Raw genomic sequence first — 19,304 nt, 5'->3', positions numbered from 1 at the left:
AGCTCCTTGAGGACCAGGTTGTGTTGTATTACAGTATCCTTGCGACGTGGCATAGTACCTTGGTTCAGTGTACTAACCCAATAAATCCTCTTTAAAGAAATGAATGAATCAATGAGTTTGCCCAAAGTGACCCAATTCAGGAGCAGATATCACCCTAAGGCCTGCCTGAAACAGCCATCTATCGTCCCCCTCACAGGCCTGCAGCACACAGCCTCCTCCCACTACTGCAACACTGCGTGCATTCTAACATGGGTGTCTGCACACATACCAACACACATGCATGAACACATATGTCTACCTGTATGCATGAGCAGAGGAGCCTCGTCGTTAAGCACATATCGTTGCAACATTTGCTCGTAACCTTCAAGAAAACAAAGATACCCAGGTCAGGGTCCCCGAGAAGCTTCCCTGTTCATAATGGGGATAATTCATGAATAGAAACGGTTAACATACTAGGTGATGCTTTCAACAGCAACGTGAGCTGTCTCCTAAAATGCAGGCAGAGGCTAGCACTAGGTGACTGGGACCATCAGGGGAGAGTCTGAGAAGGTGGCAATTCTTCAAAGGAAGAATTGGTCTCAGTTAGCCATGTGGGAGAGAGGTCATGATAGTCAGATGTATGAACAGGATATGAAACTACAGGGTCAGGTACTTCTGGTTACTTCTGCTCAGCAGGCTGCGAGGTCCAAGGTGGAAGTCATAAGGCTGAAAAGGCAGGTTGGGGCTTCCCGCTTTGAGAGTGGACTCTATCCTTGCAACCAGCATGAGGCCTGGCATATGGTAGATGTGCATTAAGTATCTGTGGACTAATGAAGGGGAAGGAGCTTGGACCCTATTCAGGAAGCAATGGGGAATCGCAGAGCTTTCCAGGCTGTGTCCTCCTGCCCTAAGTTGCCATCACCTGCTCTAGGGATGCTCCTCCCACCCGCCTCACTATAAATGCCAGTCTTTGCAGGTGGGCACAGTGTGTCCCAGAGGGGAGCCCTGATGACATAGGAGGTCTTCTCAGGGTGGCGTAAGTTCCAGGAGGGGCCTCTCTGTCCCCTTCCCCCTCCACTAGCACCCTGACATTCCCCAAGCCCCTCCCCACTTTCGATTACTCTGAGTTTTTTTCCCACCCCACTCAATCAGACCAACCTCTGCCACCTGCACTTCCTGCCTCTGCACAGTCGTTAGGGGAGGGGGACAATAGAAGAGGACATTTTTGTATCATAGTGTAACATTGTGGGGACTTCGGGGGGGGGGGGCACGATGATTCAGTTAGAGGAAGGGCTTTTACAAAAAGCCCTGCCTCAGAAAATAGCTCCACCTGCCCAGGGGGGGCTCCTGCATGGGGAGAGTAGCTGGGAGAGATCTCCTGAGCGGGTCCCTGATGTGATCTCGAAGGGATCTGGACTCAGTGATCACCTCTGCCTCTCCCTGCTCCACACTCAGCTTCCAGGAAAGTGAAGAATCAAGCCATTAAAGTGGAATCATGATTCAGTGCTTTTCACAAAACTTGCCCTTTGACAAAGTACTTGCTGGTGTGTAATTTGTTAAGCACTCACAACAACGCTGTGGGGAAGATATTACCCCATTTTTCAGTTGCAGAAACGAAGGCCAGGGAGGTTGCAGGTCCCAGAAGTAGTAAGAGGCAGGGTCTAGCCTAGAACACTTCCCAATCCAGCAAAATCTCCATCACAAATACCCCTTCCAATTTCACAACTACTGTAAATCCCCAAGCCAAGCTGACTCTCTGCAAATTGGGGATGACCTCAGGCAGGGCCCAGATTTCTGTGTCCAGCTAGTTCTGGAGAGAGGTGGGAAGAGAGAAGCCAGGGAGAAGGAGGGTGGTCCCAGTCTGTGCCAGGGGAGGAGGGCAAGAGGGAGGAATTCTTGGTAGCCCCTTCCCACTGTGCTCCTACAATGAGCGGTACTTCGGGCCAGGGACCCGGCTCACTGTGCTGGGTAAGAAGGGTGCTCCAGGTGGGAGGGAGGATGGGCTGCCCAGCCTGGATGACCGCCTGAATTCTGGCTTTTGGGGCGTGGACGGTGGACCCTCCTGGGCTGCTCTCAGGGAAGGCTAAGTTTGTGCCCGAGTCCCCAGGGCTGTGTGAACGCCGGGAAGCTGTATTTTGGCAATGGTTCCAAGCTGACTGTGCTGGGTAAGGAGGGCAGCTGGGGTCCCTGAGCGCTCCCTAGGACGGGCTGGAGAGAGGTGGGCAGCTGCCCATCTTCATTTAGGGCTGTGCTCGGGGTCGGTGGGGACCTGGGCTGAGTCCGGGACGTCAGGAGAGGGCAGCGCCGGTTTTTGTCCTGGGCCTCAGGGCTGTGAGCAACGACCCTCTGTTTTTCGGCGCGGGCACCCGGCTGTCGGTGCTAGGTGAGCGGGGACGCTGCCGCCGGGGACGCGGCGGGTTTTTGCGCGGCGCTGGGGGGCCGTGACTCAGCCCCAGTACTTCGGGCCGGGCACGCGGCTCCTGGTGCTAGGTGAGCGCGGGCGGCGCGCCTCGGTTTGGGTGGGGAGCCCCGGGGCTGTGCTTTACAGGCGCCGCCCTGCCCTTCGGGGCCGGCAGCCGGCTGACCGTGGTGGGTGAGTGCCCGCGGGCCCGGCGGCGGCGGCGGGGAGGATGGAAGGCGGCGAGCGCGGGGCGGACGCGGGCACCTGGTGTGCTCGCAGCCCTGAAGCAGGGCGCTGGGGCCCGGGAGCGGGAGCGGCCTTGGGGCTGCGGGGGTTTGAGTGCGGGGCCCCTCACTGTGCTCCTATACGCAGTATTTTGGCCCAGGCACCAGGCTCACGGTCATAGGTAAGATTTGGATGTCTCCCCTCCTTCCAGCCCGGCGCCTGGGGGGGCCCCAGAGATGGGTGGTGTGGGCTGGAGCTGAGGCGCGTGGCCAGTTGTCCAGCTGGGGGTCAACTCTGCAAGGGAGGTGGGGAATATTGGGTGGGGAAGGTATTGGGTAGGGATACTCCCGGGACGGGAATTTGGACAGAGGGAAAGGGGGGGCTTTGGTCTCTTTGTTTCTGAGATATTTAGGGACAGGGTGAGCATTGGAGAGAGAGAGGATTTATTAGGACTCTGAGAGCTGCTTGATTGGAGAAAAAGACCGAGGAGGACAGCCTGGGCTGAGGGAAGGGCAGGAGGATGTGTAGCTGATGCAAAGGGGAAAATGAGCCGGAGGGGCAGGAACAGGCAGGGATGAGCACGGGGTGTGGCCCCCTGCAGAGCCGGCTCCTGGGAGGTGCAGATGGAGGCTTCCAGGGAACAGAGGAGGAAAAGGATGACAGACAAGAGTGTGGAACAGAGAGGTGAAAGAGAAACGCCAGGCAGTGAGGGAGAGAATCGAAATCAGCGGGGTTTGTTGATTTACTGTTTAGAAGTTTGGATTTAAAATTAGGTTTAAAACTCTTCCTCTCTTCCTAAGCCCCAGACCCCTGAGGGCCAGGCTGTGTGTACAGCACATGGGGGCTGGATGGGAACCTGGGCCACTGGGTGGATTTACTCACCAAATGTACCCCCCTCATCCCCTGGCCCCAAATCTCCCTCCTCACACCATGTCTTCTAGGTTAAACAGCCAGATGGTGCAGGACATACATTAAAATGCAGATATTTTGCTTGTGAGGTGAGGAACATTCCCAGAAGGATCTTAGGCTCTTAGTGCTGGAAAAGGACCTTAAAGGTCACCTGCTGTTGGGAGCATTGAGGCTCCAGAGGGGAGGAACCCCTCAATACGGGTATATTTACCTGGATGATTTGACAACAGCAAGCGCTGTTTGTACTTAGGCTCGTTAAGATGGAGCCAATGAGGCTCAGCTGAAGTGTGTTTTCCCGGAGGGTAGCTGGGTTCCTGTGATCAGCGGGGGTGGAGAAAAGCAGGAGACCTCAGATCCAGGTAAATCTGGGTCCCAAACCCTGGCCCTTTAATGATCCATTACCTCGGAAAAGTGAATCTGTGTGCACAGGTCACACACCCAGGAAGCCAGCCCTGAAGTCAGATCACATCCAGGGAAATGTGAAGAGTCAGTTAGAAGAACATTTTCTCCATCTTCCAGCCTAAACTAGATCTCTTTAGAATGAGGTGTCTTGCTTGTAACAGAATTGCTCAGAAACAAACAAAACAATCGATAAAAAGCAAAGAGCAGAATAACATGAACGTAGGAGGGCCCAGAAGCAATGAGGCAGCCAGATGAAAAGGCCGCAGGGGAATTAACTGGAATGCCTTCACCTGGAGCCCTGGGGGACGCCACAGACCTGAGGCTTAGTTGTAGCGAGACAGCCGGGAGCCGAATTTGCTCTGATGGTGTCAGATGCCTATTTAGGAAGCTTGCTGGTAGGGAAAAGTAGAATATGTGGAATCAAAGGGGCAAAGAAGGTTGAAGATGCCTGCATTTGAATCACAGGGAGATGGCTATCTGTCTGAGCTGAGGAAACTCAGGGCTACCTGGAGGCAGAGGAATGGCTAGGATGACCTGCTAAAGCAGCAGAAAGAAAGAAAACCTCCCATTCTCATGAGCACACCCTAATACAAAAGGCTGTACTCACACGAGTGCCCCCAAATATGCCATCTGTATATTGTCATCTGAAGAAAAACCCCCAACCCCAAAATGACCCCCTTAGCCCCAAATCCCCCTTTACTCCTTGGCCGCTCAGACTCTCATACAAGTAACCCAGCTGGGGGCAGGGGCTTTCTGAATCCTTATATCATTTCATCTCCACCCCCGCTCCGGACAGTCGGTGTTGGGATTCTCCCGTCACAAGCAGGAAAAATGATGCAGAGACATTGAGAGACTGTCTAAAGTCACGTTGGTGGCAAAGTCACTTCCAAGCTTTGAATTCCGTTATTCTGCTTCCAATCCAGTGCTCTATTTAAATAACTACTACATATTATGGGGAGAAAAAGACAGGTAAGCTTTTCTTGACGGATAAGAAATCAAATAAGGGGAAAGAAGAAACATTACTCAGAATGTTGGGCAGTGCCATTTGTAAGGCCACCTTAGGGGCTGGGGACACAGGGGACAGGCCTGTCGTAGGGTCAATACAAAGGCCAGGCAGGCCGAGGGAGAACAATCACAGAGGAGCGGGTGGTGACCCCCACACAAACAACCAGGACCTAATACTACGCAATTTCCTTTTACGATGACCCCGTGGCCCCCTTCCCTGTGCCCCCGACTCACACGCACAGGCGCAGCCCTACCACGCCCAGCCGGCTCTCCGGCCACCCCTGCTCCCAACCCCTCTCCCTTCCAGACGACCTGAGCAAGGTGACCCCACCCAAGGTGGCTGTGTTCGAACCGTCAGAAGCTGAGATCTCCCGGACCCAGAAGGCCACGCTCGTGTGCCTGGCCACGGGCTTCTACCCCGACCACGTGGAGCTGAGCTGGTGGGTGAACGGGAAGCAGGTCAAGACAGGGGTCAGCACGGACCCTCAGCCCCACAAGGAGGACCCCAGCCGCAGTGACTCCAGCTACTGTCTGAGCAGCCGGCTGAGGGTCTCCGCGCCCTTCTGGTACAACCCTCGCAACCTCTTCCGCTGCCAAGTCTGGTTCCACGGGGTCTCGGACGAGGACGAGTGGAAGCAGGACGGGCCCAAACCCGTCACCCAGAACATCAGTGCCGAGGTCTGGGGCCGAGCAGGTGAGCCGCTCCAGCAGGGTTCAGCAAGGAGGGAGGCAGAGCAGACAAAGGGGGAGATCCAGGGGGGTGAGCAGAGAGACTAGATGCAGACTAAAGGGGAGGGTGTGGGAAGCCCACCGTGAGGGAGGACAGGGCACCTCGGGCTAATTCCTCCCCCAGATCCCAGATCGTCAGCCCAACTCAGCTGTGCTGAAAGGTCCCCCTCCCTACCCGCCTGCACAGCTCAGGGTCTGAGCAGTGGGTCCTCATCCCGTTCAGTGCTGCCATGTTCCGTGACCTGCAAGGATGCTGTGGCCAGAAGGAAGGTGGTGCTAGGACTCTGACCAGAGGCTGCCCTGAGCCTGGGAGTCTGGCTGAGTTTTTTATTTTTCTTGATATTTTTGAAAGCAGCTCAAAATACCACACATTTGTTATTGTGTAGTTTTGATGGGTCAGGAATTTGGGCATAACTTAGCTGGCTCGTCTTCCTCCAGAGGCTGCAATCAGGTGTCAGCCAAAGCTGGAGTCTTATCTGAAGGCTCAAGTGGGGAAGGATCCACTTCCAAGCTCACATGGTTGTTGGCAAGAGTTAGCACCTTGCCAGCTATTGGACTGAGGAAGGCTGGCTTAGTTCTGAATCTGCTTTTGAAGATGGACTCTCTCATCCATTTCCCTCCCCCTTTTTTCTTTCAGACTGTGGCTTGACCTCGGGTAAGTGGCCCCCTGCTCCTTTGTCTCCGTCTCCCATGGTCTTTGCTCTGGAACCAGAGAATTCAAAACCCATGGACCCTGGTGGGTCATGGAAGGGGGGGTGGTGCGTGGGCAAGGAGACCAGAGATCCCTGCTCACAGGTACCTACCTGCTCTCCCTTCCTGCCAACAGTGTCCTATCAGCAAGGGGTCCTGTCTGCCACCATCCTCTATGAGATCCTACTGGGGAAGGCCACCCTCTATGCTGTGCTGGTCAGCGCCCTGGTGCTGATGGCCATGGTAAGGAGGAGGGCGGGATGGGACAGGTGATTGAAGGGAGAGGGTGGAATATCATGTAGGGTAACTGAGGGGGTCTCAGAGTCATGTCCTGGCACCTCAATGGAGTTATAGTGGGGCTGCCATACTGGGGAGAAAGTCTGAGATCATCACAGAATGTAGCTTTAGAGGATGGGGAGTATCAACTAGCTCTACCCAAAATCAGGCCCTAGACTCAGCTTCCTCTGACCCACTCCTACTGTTTGGTGGCCTCTGGCACCCTGACAATGTCCTCTTTTCCTCAGGTTAAGAAAAAGGATTCCTGAGACCAGCTCCAAAATTGCATTATCCTCACCTTGGATGCTCCTTAACATGTTTCCAGTCTGTGTTCCTCAAGAGTTTCTCTCTCTCCACCTTTTATCTCCTTCCTACACGGATATCTGTCCCTTCTCTCAGCTTCCCTGCAGATTGAGCTCCTCACCACTGAATCTGAAACTGACTAAAGGAATAAAAGTGTCATGGTGGGCTTGACTGTGTCCCAGGAGTGTCTGTGGAGTTCTGCCCTTCCCTGTTCTACCTGTGATTTAGGGAAATCACCACCCCTCAGGCATACAGAGTGATGGACCCTCCTCTCTGACCAATGCTGATTCCTCCTGTTCATCCTGATGGAGGATGGACCCCATGGTCCACACCTGGGTATTCTGGGCCCCAGTGGGTAGGGTTAGTTTGAAGGGCAAGGAGCTGGACTCTGGAAAACCTGCATATTGATGGCATAAGGATGAATGGAGGTGAACCGCAACCCCCAGCTCAGCGCTGGACGGAGGACAGGGCGACCTGTAGGTTAGAATGTCTGATCATTTCTCAATTCCAGATTCGAGTTTCACTTCTTACGCATTTCGAGTGTATCTGTGTTGGTTCTTAACACTTGCTTCTTGTGTGGTTTCAGAATTTGGGCATAAGATTTAGTTCTACTTTGCCTAAGTTAGAATCCTAAAGAAGGCATAGAGTTGAAAACACTGCAGTGTGAAACCTGGAGATTTCACGGAGGTGGGGCACATAGGGTCAGGCCCTGGGGAGGAATGGAGAAGGGGAGCAGGGTCCATTGGGGGCTGGGGGCTGCACCTGAGTGTCTCTTCCAACAGGCTCCTTCACTTGATGGGATGGAGACCAGGTCACCCCAAATGTAGTGTGTTGAGTGCACCCACTTGGGTGGAGACGGTTCTCTTACTGGGGTAAATGCTACTGCAGGTTACAATCACTGTGGTAGAACACTGCACCCAGGGAGGAGAGGAATGCCATCAGGGGACAGAAGACGGACCAGTGAGAGAGGCTCTGGGTAAGTTAGTTGAGGCAGAACGTTGGGGGTGAGAAAGCAGTTCTGAAAACTGGGAGAGGGTGGGAAAAGTGGAGTCCTTATAGCCTGCTTTGTTCCAGGATTCGGGCTGGGCCCTGGCACACGTGTTGTCCCAGCCAATCCCCACAATGATCCCAGAAGCAGGTGTTTTTCTCCCAACTTCATAGGTGAAGAAACCATAGTTCATAGATCAAATGACTGGTAAGCTGTGAAACTGTGGCACATTCTTCTGAAGGTGGCAATTCAGGAAGTTTTTCCCAAGTTGTGACCAAGAAGTTGTGATTGGTCACAAAATCGCTGGGTGACCTTAGAGCAGCTGCTCCCAAAGTCTGGGCCGGGACCTATAGCAACAGACTGAGGACACCTCGATTCCTGAGTGTATTTGTTTCCCAGTGGCGCTGTAACAAAGACCTGATGGTTTAAAGCAATAGAAATGTATTCTCTCACAGTTCTGGGGGGCAAAAGTCAAAATCAAGGTGTTGGCAGGGCCACGGTCACTTCCAAAGTTCTAAGGAAGAATCCTTCCTTGCTTCTTCCCATTTCTGATGGCTCCTGGCCTCCTTGGCTCATGGCGGCATCACCCCAACCTTCTATTTCTGTCTTCATGTCTCCTTCTTCCCCGTATCTCTGTGTGTAAGCTTCCTTCTCCTTTCTCTTACCAAGACCCAAGTCATTGGGTTTAGGGCACACCCTAAATTCAGAAGGATATCATCCCAAGATTCTTAACAAATTATATCTGCAAAGATCTTATTTCCAAATTAGGTCACAGTCTGAGGTTCTGGGTGGGCGTGAATTTGGGGTGACATTATTCATCCCACTACACTGCGTATCAGGAGTGGGAGACGAGGGGTTCTCTGGACCCAGCTCACACAGGCCAGGAAAGGACATGGCCCAGGGGAGGGATGGCCTGGGAAACTTATCACATGCCCATAATTTCCCATCAGTCATGAGTATCTCAAGATTTCTCAAACTGCAGACAGTTTTTTTACTTGTTGCTGTTGTTGTCTATTTGTTTTGGTAATGACTAAAGAATCCCCAAACAAAGGAGACTGAGTTTAGACTCTAGACCAGCACCCACAAAAGCAACCCCTCCCATTCTTTAGACATGTGTGGTGGTTCCTCACAAGGGTGGGACAGGGAGATAAGCAGCTAAAGAGACAAGCAAATGCCTCAGAGGGAATAAGGCATGGACCAGAAGGAACGAACCAAGCAGGGAGTGTTGGAGCCAAGGGTTTGTGCAAGCAGAGCTGTGAGGAGGGTCGGGGTGGAGGCGGGGGGGGGGGGGGGGGGGAGAGGAGGGTCTGCGGGCTTGGTGGCTGCCATCTTTGGGGTGCTAAAAGCAGAGGCATTAGCAGGTGGGAGGATGTGGGGGGGAGTTGCTGGTGGGCACCTGGGGTTTGTCAAGGTGAGGAACGAAGGAACGAATGTCCCCTGGAGGATGGATGACTTTGTGTATGTCACCTTCTCACTCCTGGAAACGTAATAGAGATGAAGAAACTCCATTTGGTCCCCACCCTACCTTGAGCCAGGGAGGCCCCTCTTCCCAAATCTTTACAGCCCTTTCCTTGTCTCTCTCAGAGAGCACTGCGCCCAACATTCAATTCACAGGCAACTGGGAAGTTAATTTCTTCTGCCTCTGCCTTTTTCTCTAGAATCTAAATAGAGCCTTCTGGACCAATTCTAGCCAACCCGTCCATTCTTCCTCAGGTGAAACTGAGCAAAGATGGATTAGATATAGGGCAATCATATCGTTTATTATGCGAATGAGGATACTATTGAGGGTGAAAGATAAGATGCTGGGAGAGGAAGGGTAAGCCAGGGTTGTCCTGGCAAACCAGGACACATAGTCGCTCCAATTAAAGGGGCTCAGAGGGAGTTTCTGAGACCAGAGTCACTCCTGGAATGGGAAGCACTAAAGCAATTCCTCATTGACCTGCGCCTGTCGACCTATCCCAGTCTCTAGGCTAATCCAAACTTCATCCCGTTAAGGAGATCTGTGGGCAGAATGTAGTACAGGGGCAAAGCATGCTTACTGATTGAAGAGACTCAGAAGCCAAGCATCTCTAGAAGAATGCCTGTGGTCCCCCAAGTTCTCACCATTCCAAGGGGCACAGCTTGATCCCTCCATGGGTAGCTCTCCAGGAGAGGAACCTCAACCCTGTGATCTTTAGAGATTTACTCAGAAATTAGGAGGGGAAAGGAAGCATCCAGCTGGTCATGTTGGGTGACATCCTGGTGGGGGGAATGGGACTCCTGTGGGGAAGGGCTGTTTGAGTCACTGTCACTTGGCCAGAAGAAGAATGTTCCTATCAGCACCAGGATCTAGTAAAGACCTGCAGCCTTTCCTACTGCCCCGGGGGTGGGGGTTGGGGGGGCGGGGCAGGCTACTAAGGTTGAGTAGTAAGGATGCCAGGGATGGGGCAGGTAGAGGACACTGAGACCATCCAAGAGACAAAGACTTTTTCTCTCTTAAGTAAATGACTAGGGACGAGTAAGGAAGAGAAAAAAGAAAAAAAGGATTTTAGAACAAGAGAGGTCGGGATAAGAACAACGGATCTTGACAGATACTAACACTTGCGTTTCCTGCCCTGAGCCATTTCCCTGTTTTGCTTCCTCCCTAGTGACCCAGAGAAGGGGAGCCTGGCCGACTTCAGCCCCTCACAGTGTGTGTGACACACAGCCACAATGGTCCTGTACAGGAAGATCCTCCTGAGGTTGACCTGCTTAGCGATGGGTGTGGGAAGGGAAGATTGGTACTTGAGACCCCTCTGGAAGCTATATGTGTACAAGGAAAACACACTTATACCTCGGTGTATTACATTTAGGGATTAGGAGATGCTGATGTAAATCAAGAAATGGCTAAAGACCCCAGGTCAGTTCTTAGCATTGCACTAACCTATGGATGAATCTGTCATCTGCAACCCCCCTGACCTCTTTTTTTTTTTTAATTCAATATTTTCATTTATTTATTCATTTATTCATTTATTTATGGCTGTGTTGGGTCTTCGTTGCTGCACGTGAGCTTTCTCTAGTTGCGGTGAGCGGGGGCTACTCTTCATTACGGTGTGCTGGCTTCTCATTGTCATGGCTTCTCTTGTTGCAGAGCACAGGCTCTAGGCACGCAGGCTTCAGTAGTTGTGGCATGTGGGCTCAGTAGTTGTGGCTTGTGGGCTCTAGAGCTCAGGCTCAGTAGTTGTGGCGCACGGGCTTAGTTGCTCCGCGGCATGTGGGATCTTCCCGGACCAGGGCTCGAACCCGTGTCCCCTGCATTGGCAGGCGGATTCTTAACCACTGCACCACCAGGGAAGCCCCCCTGACCTCTTCTTAAACTTTCATCACCAAGTTCCCTTTTTCCATGTCCATGGAAATTACCCTGTAGCTATATAAGAAGACTCACAGTATAGAAGGCTACCAAGCCTGGGCAACAATTTTAACTACAGTTCATTCTCATTACTTGTGGCAGACTCCCATAGTTTCCAGAAAGGTGATCTCTGGGCCTTGAGACCCCATAATGTGAGACGTCATACACCCCCTCCTGGCCCCCAAAATAAAGCATTTCCTGCCTCAGTCTAAGGTTGGATATCCTCCCCTCCCATCCTGAGTACTTGCTCCTCTTTTGCTGCTTGTAGATCTGAAATCCCTGGGTTCTTAGCACACCACACTCTCTGGCTCTCCTGGGGATTTATTGTGACAGTACTTGGTTGTGTCCTGAATCGCCACCCTGCAACAAATGACGTAGTCTCTGCTCACCACACCACCCCACCCCCAAGGTCCCAGCTGCATGTCTTTTCTCCTCCATCTCCATCTATTGTTGCACTTGGACTCCTCGGAGGGCTTCTTGGGGAAATGGATGAGTGGATGGATCTGTACGTCAGCAAATAGAGCTGAAAGCGAGCCAACAACTGTGACTATTTTCACAGAAGTTTTGTCTAACTTAGCTCAGCTCTCCTCTGTGAGTGTGACGGTGGTCTAGACAGAAAGACTGCACGCCAGGGCTTCCCGTGGTTCCATCCCCTGCCGCATCCTGACCAGATTCGCTGACATAAGGAAGTGGGTTTTATAATAGTGACTTGATGGTGGTCCTGGGCGTGACCCCACCTGGCCACATTCTAGGCCACTCCAGTGGTTACAGCTCAGCCCTTTTACCCTCACTCCCACCATGGGTCTTGACCTTGACTGGATCTTGGACCATGGACACTCTGGGTGGTAAAGAAGCATAAATGTCAGAGTCTTGAATCCCCCCAGTTATCCTTGATCTGTCCTGGGACAGAGAACTCTCAACCTGTCTGGGTAGGCCACTTCGTCACTGAACAGTGCTGTGAAGAAATCTGTCCTCTTTAGGTTTCCATAACTCGCTGTAGTGCTGAGCACTGGTCATAATTATATGCCTGTGAGAGTCCTTCTTAAGACAGCTAGCATGCCCACCTCTACTTGAGCCCACAAAGCTATGAGAGACAGAACAAGCAGAACCTTTAAAAGCTTGAGTTTGCAAAATGGAAAAAGTATGCAGTAGATAGATGAGAACATTATGCCAACAGAGAATATGGACTTTAAAGCCAGAGAGACATAGTTTCAAGCCTTAGATCTGCCCTTATCAGCTGTGTGATCTTCGGTAAGTGACCACCTCTGAGACTCGGCTTTCCTGCCTGCAAAATGGGCTCAATTACAACCCTGACTTCGTAAGGTGGTTTTGTCTTATTTAGTCTACACAACATATAAAGCTGTGATCACAGTGTCAATAATATTAGCTGCTATTATGATAATTATTACTAGTCTAAAGATTTATTTTTCAAGCTAAACATTTACAGTTCTCTCAATTTTTGCCTCATATGACACAGTTTTGAGCACTCCTACTCTCCAAAGCCCAGCCACTCTCTTCTGAAACGTTTACATTTGTTTTTTGGTTTTTGTTTTTAATAAATTTATTTATTTTTGGCCATGTTGCGTCTTCGTTGCTCCGCGAGGCCTTTCTCTAGTTGCGGCGAGTCGGGGCTACTCTTCGTTGCGGTGTGCGGGCTTCTCATTGCAGTGGCTTCTCTTGTTGCAGAGCATGGGCTCTAGGCGCGTGGGCTCAGTACTTGTGGCTCACGGGCTCTAGAGAGCAGGCTCAGTAGCTGTGGCTCACGAGCTTAGCTGCTCCGCGGCATGTGGGATCTTCCTGGACCAGGGCTCAAACCCGTGTCCCCTGCATTGGCAGGAGGATTCTTAACCACTGCGCCACCAGGGAAGCCTCTACATTTGTTTTTAATCCTCCTACTTTGCTAAAAGTGTGCTGTTCTGACCTACAGAGGGGAAGGGGGAGCTTGACTTCCTGTTCTCGATACCCTCTGCTTTGGTCCCATGAGGGCAGCTCTTCAGTGTCTGGACCCACATCATCCTATTGACTCACAGAGCTCAGTTTTGACTCAAACCCTGGGTCTTCTCCACATGCACTGCTTGTGAGCACATAGTCCCCTTCCTGTGTTCAGACAGTTGGTTTCCTCTCTTTGGGGGGTGGTGGCAGGGTGGCAGGACGTACTTGTTTAATATTATCATGTTTCTTCAGCTCATCTCTCCAACACTCTAGTTTCTGCAGAATTCTAACTCTGTGGTTCATCATAGTTACCTCCCCATCCTCAAGCCATCTCGGATCTGATCATTGTGCCTTATTTATCTTTATATAAGTGGTTCATAAAATTCATAGCAAGATCACCACTCAACATACAGCCCACGTTCCCCTAAGCTTCGCCTGAGATCCAGGAGCTGCTAAAACACAGGGCATTGGCTTCTGGTCCTACGCTGTCCACAGCTGCATAGCTCAGAACAATTTTTCTTCTCTGGGCTGCTATCTCCTCCTCTGCGAAGTGAGGAGACTGGGTAAAGTGATCTCTAAGGAATCGTCAGGCTCTGCTCTCCAGATTCAGTGATTCAAAGTCTGCAGGCCCCAGATCACCATGCAGAAGGTAGCTCGGGGAACCTAAGCTCTTCCCAGACACAAACCATTCCCACCCATGACACAGTCTCAGAGGCTGTCTGTAGTGTAAGGGGGTCAGTGCTGACCCCGGAATCCCACAGTTCACAAGAGGCACCTGGAGCCCTGGCACCTGGAAAGAGGGCCAGGGCCTTGAATGAGGAGGGGAAAATAGTGTTGAAAGGAGAATGGCCTTGAATCAAAGGCCAGGAAGTAAAGAGCAGCGGGTTGGGGTGTTTCAGAAGACAGCTGGGGGAGAGATGGGGTGCCCGAGCCCAGTGCTGGCTGTCAAGCTGTTTATCTCTGAGTCACATCAGCACCAGTGGCAACAGCAACGCACCTGCCCCTGCACCATCTCGGGGACTCACAACAGGATGTGGTTTGACATTTACCAGGTCCTGCCTCTGGGGCGCCTGTGAAAGTCCCTCCTGCCCCCCCACCTTCTGAGCTCCGTGAACGCCAGGCTCACCACATCCTGTCCCAACTTCTTCCCATGCTGTCCTTTCTACCTGGGCCTCCAGTGATCGCCCTGGCAGTGGAAATAGAACTACAGAGGGAGAGGCAAAGGTCTCTGGATCCAGGCACCTCAGCTAAACATGCAGACCACCCACCCCCCAACACAACTCCCACACCTGCTGGAGGTTACGCCCAAGCTCAGAGGCTGCAGGGAGTACCTTGGGGACGGTGAAGAATGCAGAACAACTGCAATAACTGCTGTGACCTCATTGGGGTCCCTTCTGGCCCCACGTCATTCAGACAACTCCCTTCCCCCATCTGCCTCTAAGCACCCTCCCCCCAACCTCGACACATACATAGCCTCCCACTTCCTTCCACTCATCTAATGAGTGGGTACTAATGAGTCACAGGAAAGGGAGCCCTAGATCATCAGCAGACTGAGAAACGGACAGTCGCTGGATGTCTGAGCTGGTGTCTGTGTGCTGTAGTGACTGGGTTTCTCTAAGTATCATCCCAACCACTAAGGCCTGTGAAGTCTGTGTGATGGGCAAGGTCTATCTCATCTGGGCAAGAGGAGGAGGGAGAACACAGTGCAGAGAGAATAGAAAAGCACACAGCCAGAATAAACACCTCAAAGGAGGGAACAGGAAACGACAGGATAGGTAACAGGGCAAATCTGCTTTGCAGCAGCTCAAAGGGCCATAGTATCCTCAGCTCAAAGTGTATAATCCTGGACACAACTATGAAGTCACCCAACTTTAATATTGCCAGCTTCCCAACCTGGGCATTCCCCATCTTCCTCAAGCTGCCTAGAGGCCCCAGGGTCTCTCCCTATAAATCCCGTGAGTAGCTAAGATCCAGACGTGAAGCCCCAGATCTTCCACGTGACGGTGGCCAGGGAATGACATGTATGGGAAGAATTGTCCGGGCACACCTACAAAGTCAGAGCCAAGAACAGGGTGTTAGAAGGTCTCCTGGAAAAGAGACAGCCTCGTCTCTCCAAAGGGGTGAGTGAGATTGATGGATTCCTGGCAAGAGATAACATTTCTGAGCAGTATCTGCCATCTTGAGCTGGTTTCCTTTGTCTCCTGAGATGACGATGATTGTAGATTTCTGATTCCCAGACGCTATGGAAGCAGTTAGGGGAATAGGATTCTTATTCATGAATAGGGTAGATATCATGGCGGATAGTAAGTTGTTTTGATGAATTTAGATGGCTTTCAAGCCTCGCCTTAACTTGCCTCCCCTTACCTATTAACGCCCTCCTGTCTCTATTGCCTTGTGCAATGATCAGGACTGTTTCCTCACTGCTTTTCTGGAACTTTCAATATTGATGGAGATCTCCACATTTCTATTCAAACTGACTCTCCTGCTGGGAATGTCATTTTTCTTATCTAAATACTAGCCTCCCCCAAACACAACATCGTTAAAATTCTATCTCCTGCTGAAGTTTTCTAGAACTTTTCTGAATTGCTTACAGGAATGAAAACTCTGTTTTAACTCTCCTACCAACTTCTCTTGAATAGTCATGAGTCCCTGGAAAACACCTCTGTTAAGAAGGATTCTGGGACTGCATAAATCCCCAACAGAAAAGATTAATATCTGAACAAGCAGAAGGTAGGGTACAAGTTTCATGGGTTTGCCATCGAAGTACACTTAGCATTTTTAAATAATTACTACAGAGTTTAAATTTAATTATTTTTAAAAAACAAGTCTTTCTTTTGGATAAGTTGTAATCCAAATATCTTGTAAACTTGGAGAGGAAAATAATATCTGTTAAAAATTAGACCCTGTAATAGGGCTTTATAACATAAATACCATCTAATTTAACACATTTAATGATCCAATAAGAAAGGTTTCACAGGTGAGGAAAATGAGTTCTAGAGAGATTGGCTAATTAGCCCAAGGTCATTAGAGCTAGTAAATTTAAACTCAAAAGCCAAGTGCCTTAAAAATATAGAGACAGTAAAAGATCAGTGGTTACCAGGGTTTGCAGGGAAAGAGGAGAGAAATTAGTAGGTGAAGCCCAGGGCATTTGTAAGGTAGTGAAACTATTCTGCATGACACTGTAATGGTTAATACAAGACATGATACATTTGTCAAATACCACAGAAATGTACAACGCAATGAGTAAATTTTAATGTAAACCATGGACTTTTGTTAATAATAATATATTAATATTTGTTCAATAATAAACATACCACACCCATGTAAGATGTTAATAATAGGGTAGGCTGGGGAGGAAAGGGACATATATGAAAACTTTATTATCTGCTCAATTTTTATACTAATCTAAAACTGTTCTAAATATTAAAATCTATTAACTAAAAATAACCTGTTTCAGGGAGAGATCTGTTTCCACTTATATTCAATAACCAGCTAACATCCAAACATTAGCTTAAGATGCTGTTTACTACTAAACGTGAACAAAAGTTGAGTTGTAAATGCATCTTTATTTCCATGGTTTTAGCATTGTTGATCGACTTAGCAAATTTAAATCTTCACACATGGAAAAATAAAAAAACAAACCAAGTGTCTTGATTTTTTTCTGCAATTTCTATTTTTTATTCTTTTTATTGAAGTATAGTTGATTTACAGTGTTGTGTTAGTTTCTGGTATACAGCAAAGTGATTAGTTATACATATATATACATATCCTTTTTCATATTTACAGAATATTGAATATAGTTCCCTGAGCTATACAGTAGGACCTTGTTGTTTATCCTTTTTATATGTAGTAGTGTGTATCTGTGAATCTCAGACTCCAAGTGCCTTGATTAAACCATGTTGTGACCATGCCCAGCACAGTCTTGAGTGTATTTCACTTTTCTTTTTAACCCCTGTGATGGCTCAGAGTGTCCAGCATGTATAGCTGCTTAATACATGGTAGACCTTAAAGTGCAACAAGGACCCTTGGGCATTATTCAATACTGTCTTGATCGCTTTGTGTCTCTGTCTCAGATATTGTGCTGCAGATTAAATGATTCTGAAAGTAAACAAATGTCTGAATTGTCCTAAATGAAATGATGCCAGGAACAGAGTATTTTAAGACTTCTTGTGCCCCCTCGTGGAACAGAAGGGACATTAGACAAGAAAATCTTTTTAGGAATGAGGAGGAGGAGGGAGGGATGAGGGGCTGAGGGATGAGGAAGGTGCTCAGTTGCCAAGGTAACCGTGGTATCTCTTTCCAGCCATCCTCATAAGCTTTGACTCTCCTTCATTTCCATCCAAGTAATTTCTCTTTTTTAGGGTTTTGCCATTACATATCCTGTCTCTTGTATCTCTTTCATCACCATCTGCTTCTCTGCTCCCTTCTTTGCCATAAGGCGAGGGATGAGACACAGTAGAACAGGACTAAAAAAAATCTAGAACCCGAAACAATAATCAACATTCCTAAGTGCACGTTTCTGATATTAACAAAGCCACACTTGTAGCCTCTATGAATTAACACCTTGCCCCTTCCCTGGCTCAAAGCCTCATCCAAGCCTCCAAAAGATGTCTAGTCTCTTCAGAAAGAGCAAGGACAGGAGACTTTCCAGGTGATGAAAGTTAACTAATTAAATAACCCTAGTTGGCATCCTCATATTTGCTCACCAGTCCTCCATCACATCACATATCACTGCGGGTGCATCCTGCCCCTCTCATCAGCATCTGCACGACCTCAGTCCCCAGCGTAGACCCACGGGAACGTGAGAGAATAGGGTGTTGGGCAAGGTATAGCACACTTTGAGGGCTGGAGTATGATAGCCTAGGACTAGACATCCACCCATCGGGAACTTGACTCTGCATACGCGATTCACAGGTTCTACACACATAAATTCTTTTGTTCTCCCTAAGGATGTAGGGAAGGTCTTTTGGAGTATCTGGCTTGATTCAGTTGCCCTTACATCGGCTGACAGTCAGACACCCAGTGACAAACGTCCTCTGCCCAGCGCCTGAATGAGGGCTCCTGGAGCAGGTGGCGAGGACTTGGGAGAGGCTGGGGTTTCTGCACAGATGTCTGCCCTACCCAGCTCAGTGTGAGACTCCAGGCGCAGAGGTAGAAGCCAGAGTCACTGAGCAGGAGCTTCTTAGAACTCAGGATGAACAGGTCGTCCTGGGGCCTGGAGGCTTCAAAGTTCTGGGGCTCCTCAGAGTCTATCTGGCCAACACGAACGGAGTAGAAGAGCAGCTGGAGGGTCCCTCCTGCCGCCTGCCGGTACCAGTACAGGTTGGGGCTTGATGCCCCCTTCACAGTACACTCCAGGGAGAGCGGGCTGCCTGCAGGCTGCACCCTGATAAGTGGCCATTGACGGATGGTCTGAGCTCTGACACCTGCGGGAAGCATAAAAGGCCATTTAGAGGGAAGAACCCCAGCCCAGCTCACCTTCCATCCTGAGAGAGGGATGGCTCAAGCTCTTCCATGACTCAGGCATATGGGAGCCATCGAGGGGAGTAGACTGGGAAGGCCAAGGGTGCAGGGGGTCAATGGGCAATGGCAGACCAAACTCCTTCCTGGGGATTGAGGAAACCAAGACTTAGCACACCCGCCACTAAGATTAAACTCCCATATTCATTCCAGACCATTGAAGGAATGTACCAAAGAGAGGCAAACCAATAGCTGAGACTCCAGATTCAGAGAGTTGTGGTGAGGTTTTGAGAGGAGGACCCACCTAAGAAAGTGCCCAGAAGAAGGGCAAGGAGACAGCAGGGCATAGCTCCAGCCTGCCTTCAGTTCAGCTAGTGTGGCCGACACCTTCTCCTCTGGGTCCAGAGATGGCCAGGCTCCTCCCACACGGAGATCACAAAGTAGAGCAGGTATCTCCTCAAACTGGGGAGGAAATGAGGCTTGTCTTTTCTTAAGTGTGTGATGAATCATCCCATCCTCCCTGGGAACCAGCTTTACCCTGCACTAGTTATCTTTATTGAAATCCCTCTGAAGTCCTGGTATGTAAATATATTTCATGACTCATTATTTACCTGTAAACAAGAGGTGACTCTCTGGCT

The 19,304-nt window shown here is 50.1% G+C and overlaps 2 gene segments (V, D, J or C); one reads left to right on the top strand and one right to left on the bottom strand.

Moving 5' to 3' along the window:
* Positions 1-1,905: 1,905 nt before the first annotated feature.
* On the top strand, positions 1,906-7,090 carry LOC103002484 (T cell receptor beta constant 1-like). The segment is given in 6 exon segments: positions 1,906-1,947; positions 2,057-2,144; positions 5,229-5,615; positions 6,288-6,305; positions 6,477-6,583; positions 6,865-7,090. Coding segments are annotated over 6 exon segments (663 nt in total).
* Positions 7,091-18,201: 11,111 nt separating this feature from the next.
* On the bottom strand, positions 18,202-19,020 carry LOC103002219 (T cell receptor beta variable 30-like). The segment is given in 2 exon segments: positions 18,202-18,632; positions 18,971-19,020. Coding segments are annotated over 2 exon segments (474 nt in total).
* Positions 19,021-19,304: the final 284 nt, after the last annotated feature.

Source organism: Balaenoptera acutorostrata, chromosome 7 (assembly GCF_949987535.1).
Source record: "Balaenoptera acutorostrata chromosome 7, mBalAcu1.1, whole genome shotgun sequence".
NCBI classification, from domain to species: Eukaryota; Metazoa; Chordata; class Mammalia; order Artiodactyla; family Balaenopteridae; genus Balaenoptera; species Balaenoptera acutorostrata.
Note: the sequence above shows the minus strand (reverse complement) of the source record. Positions and strands in the feature narration are given on the sequence as shown.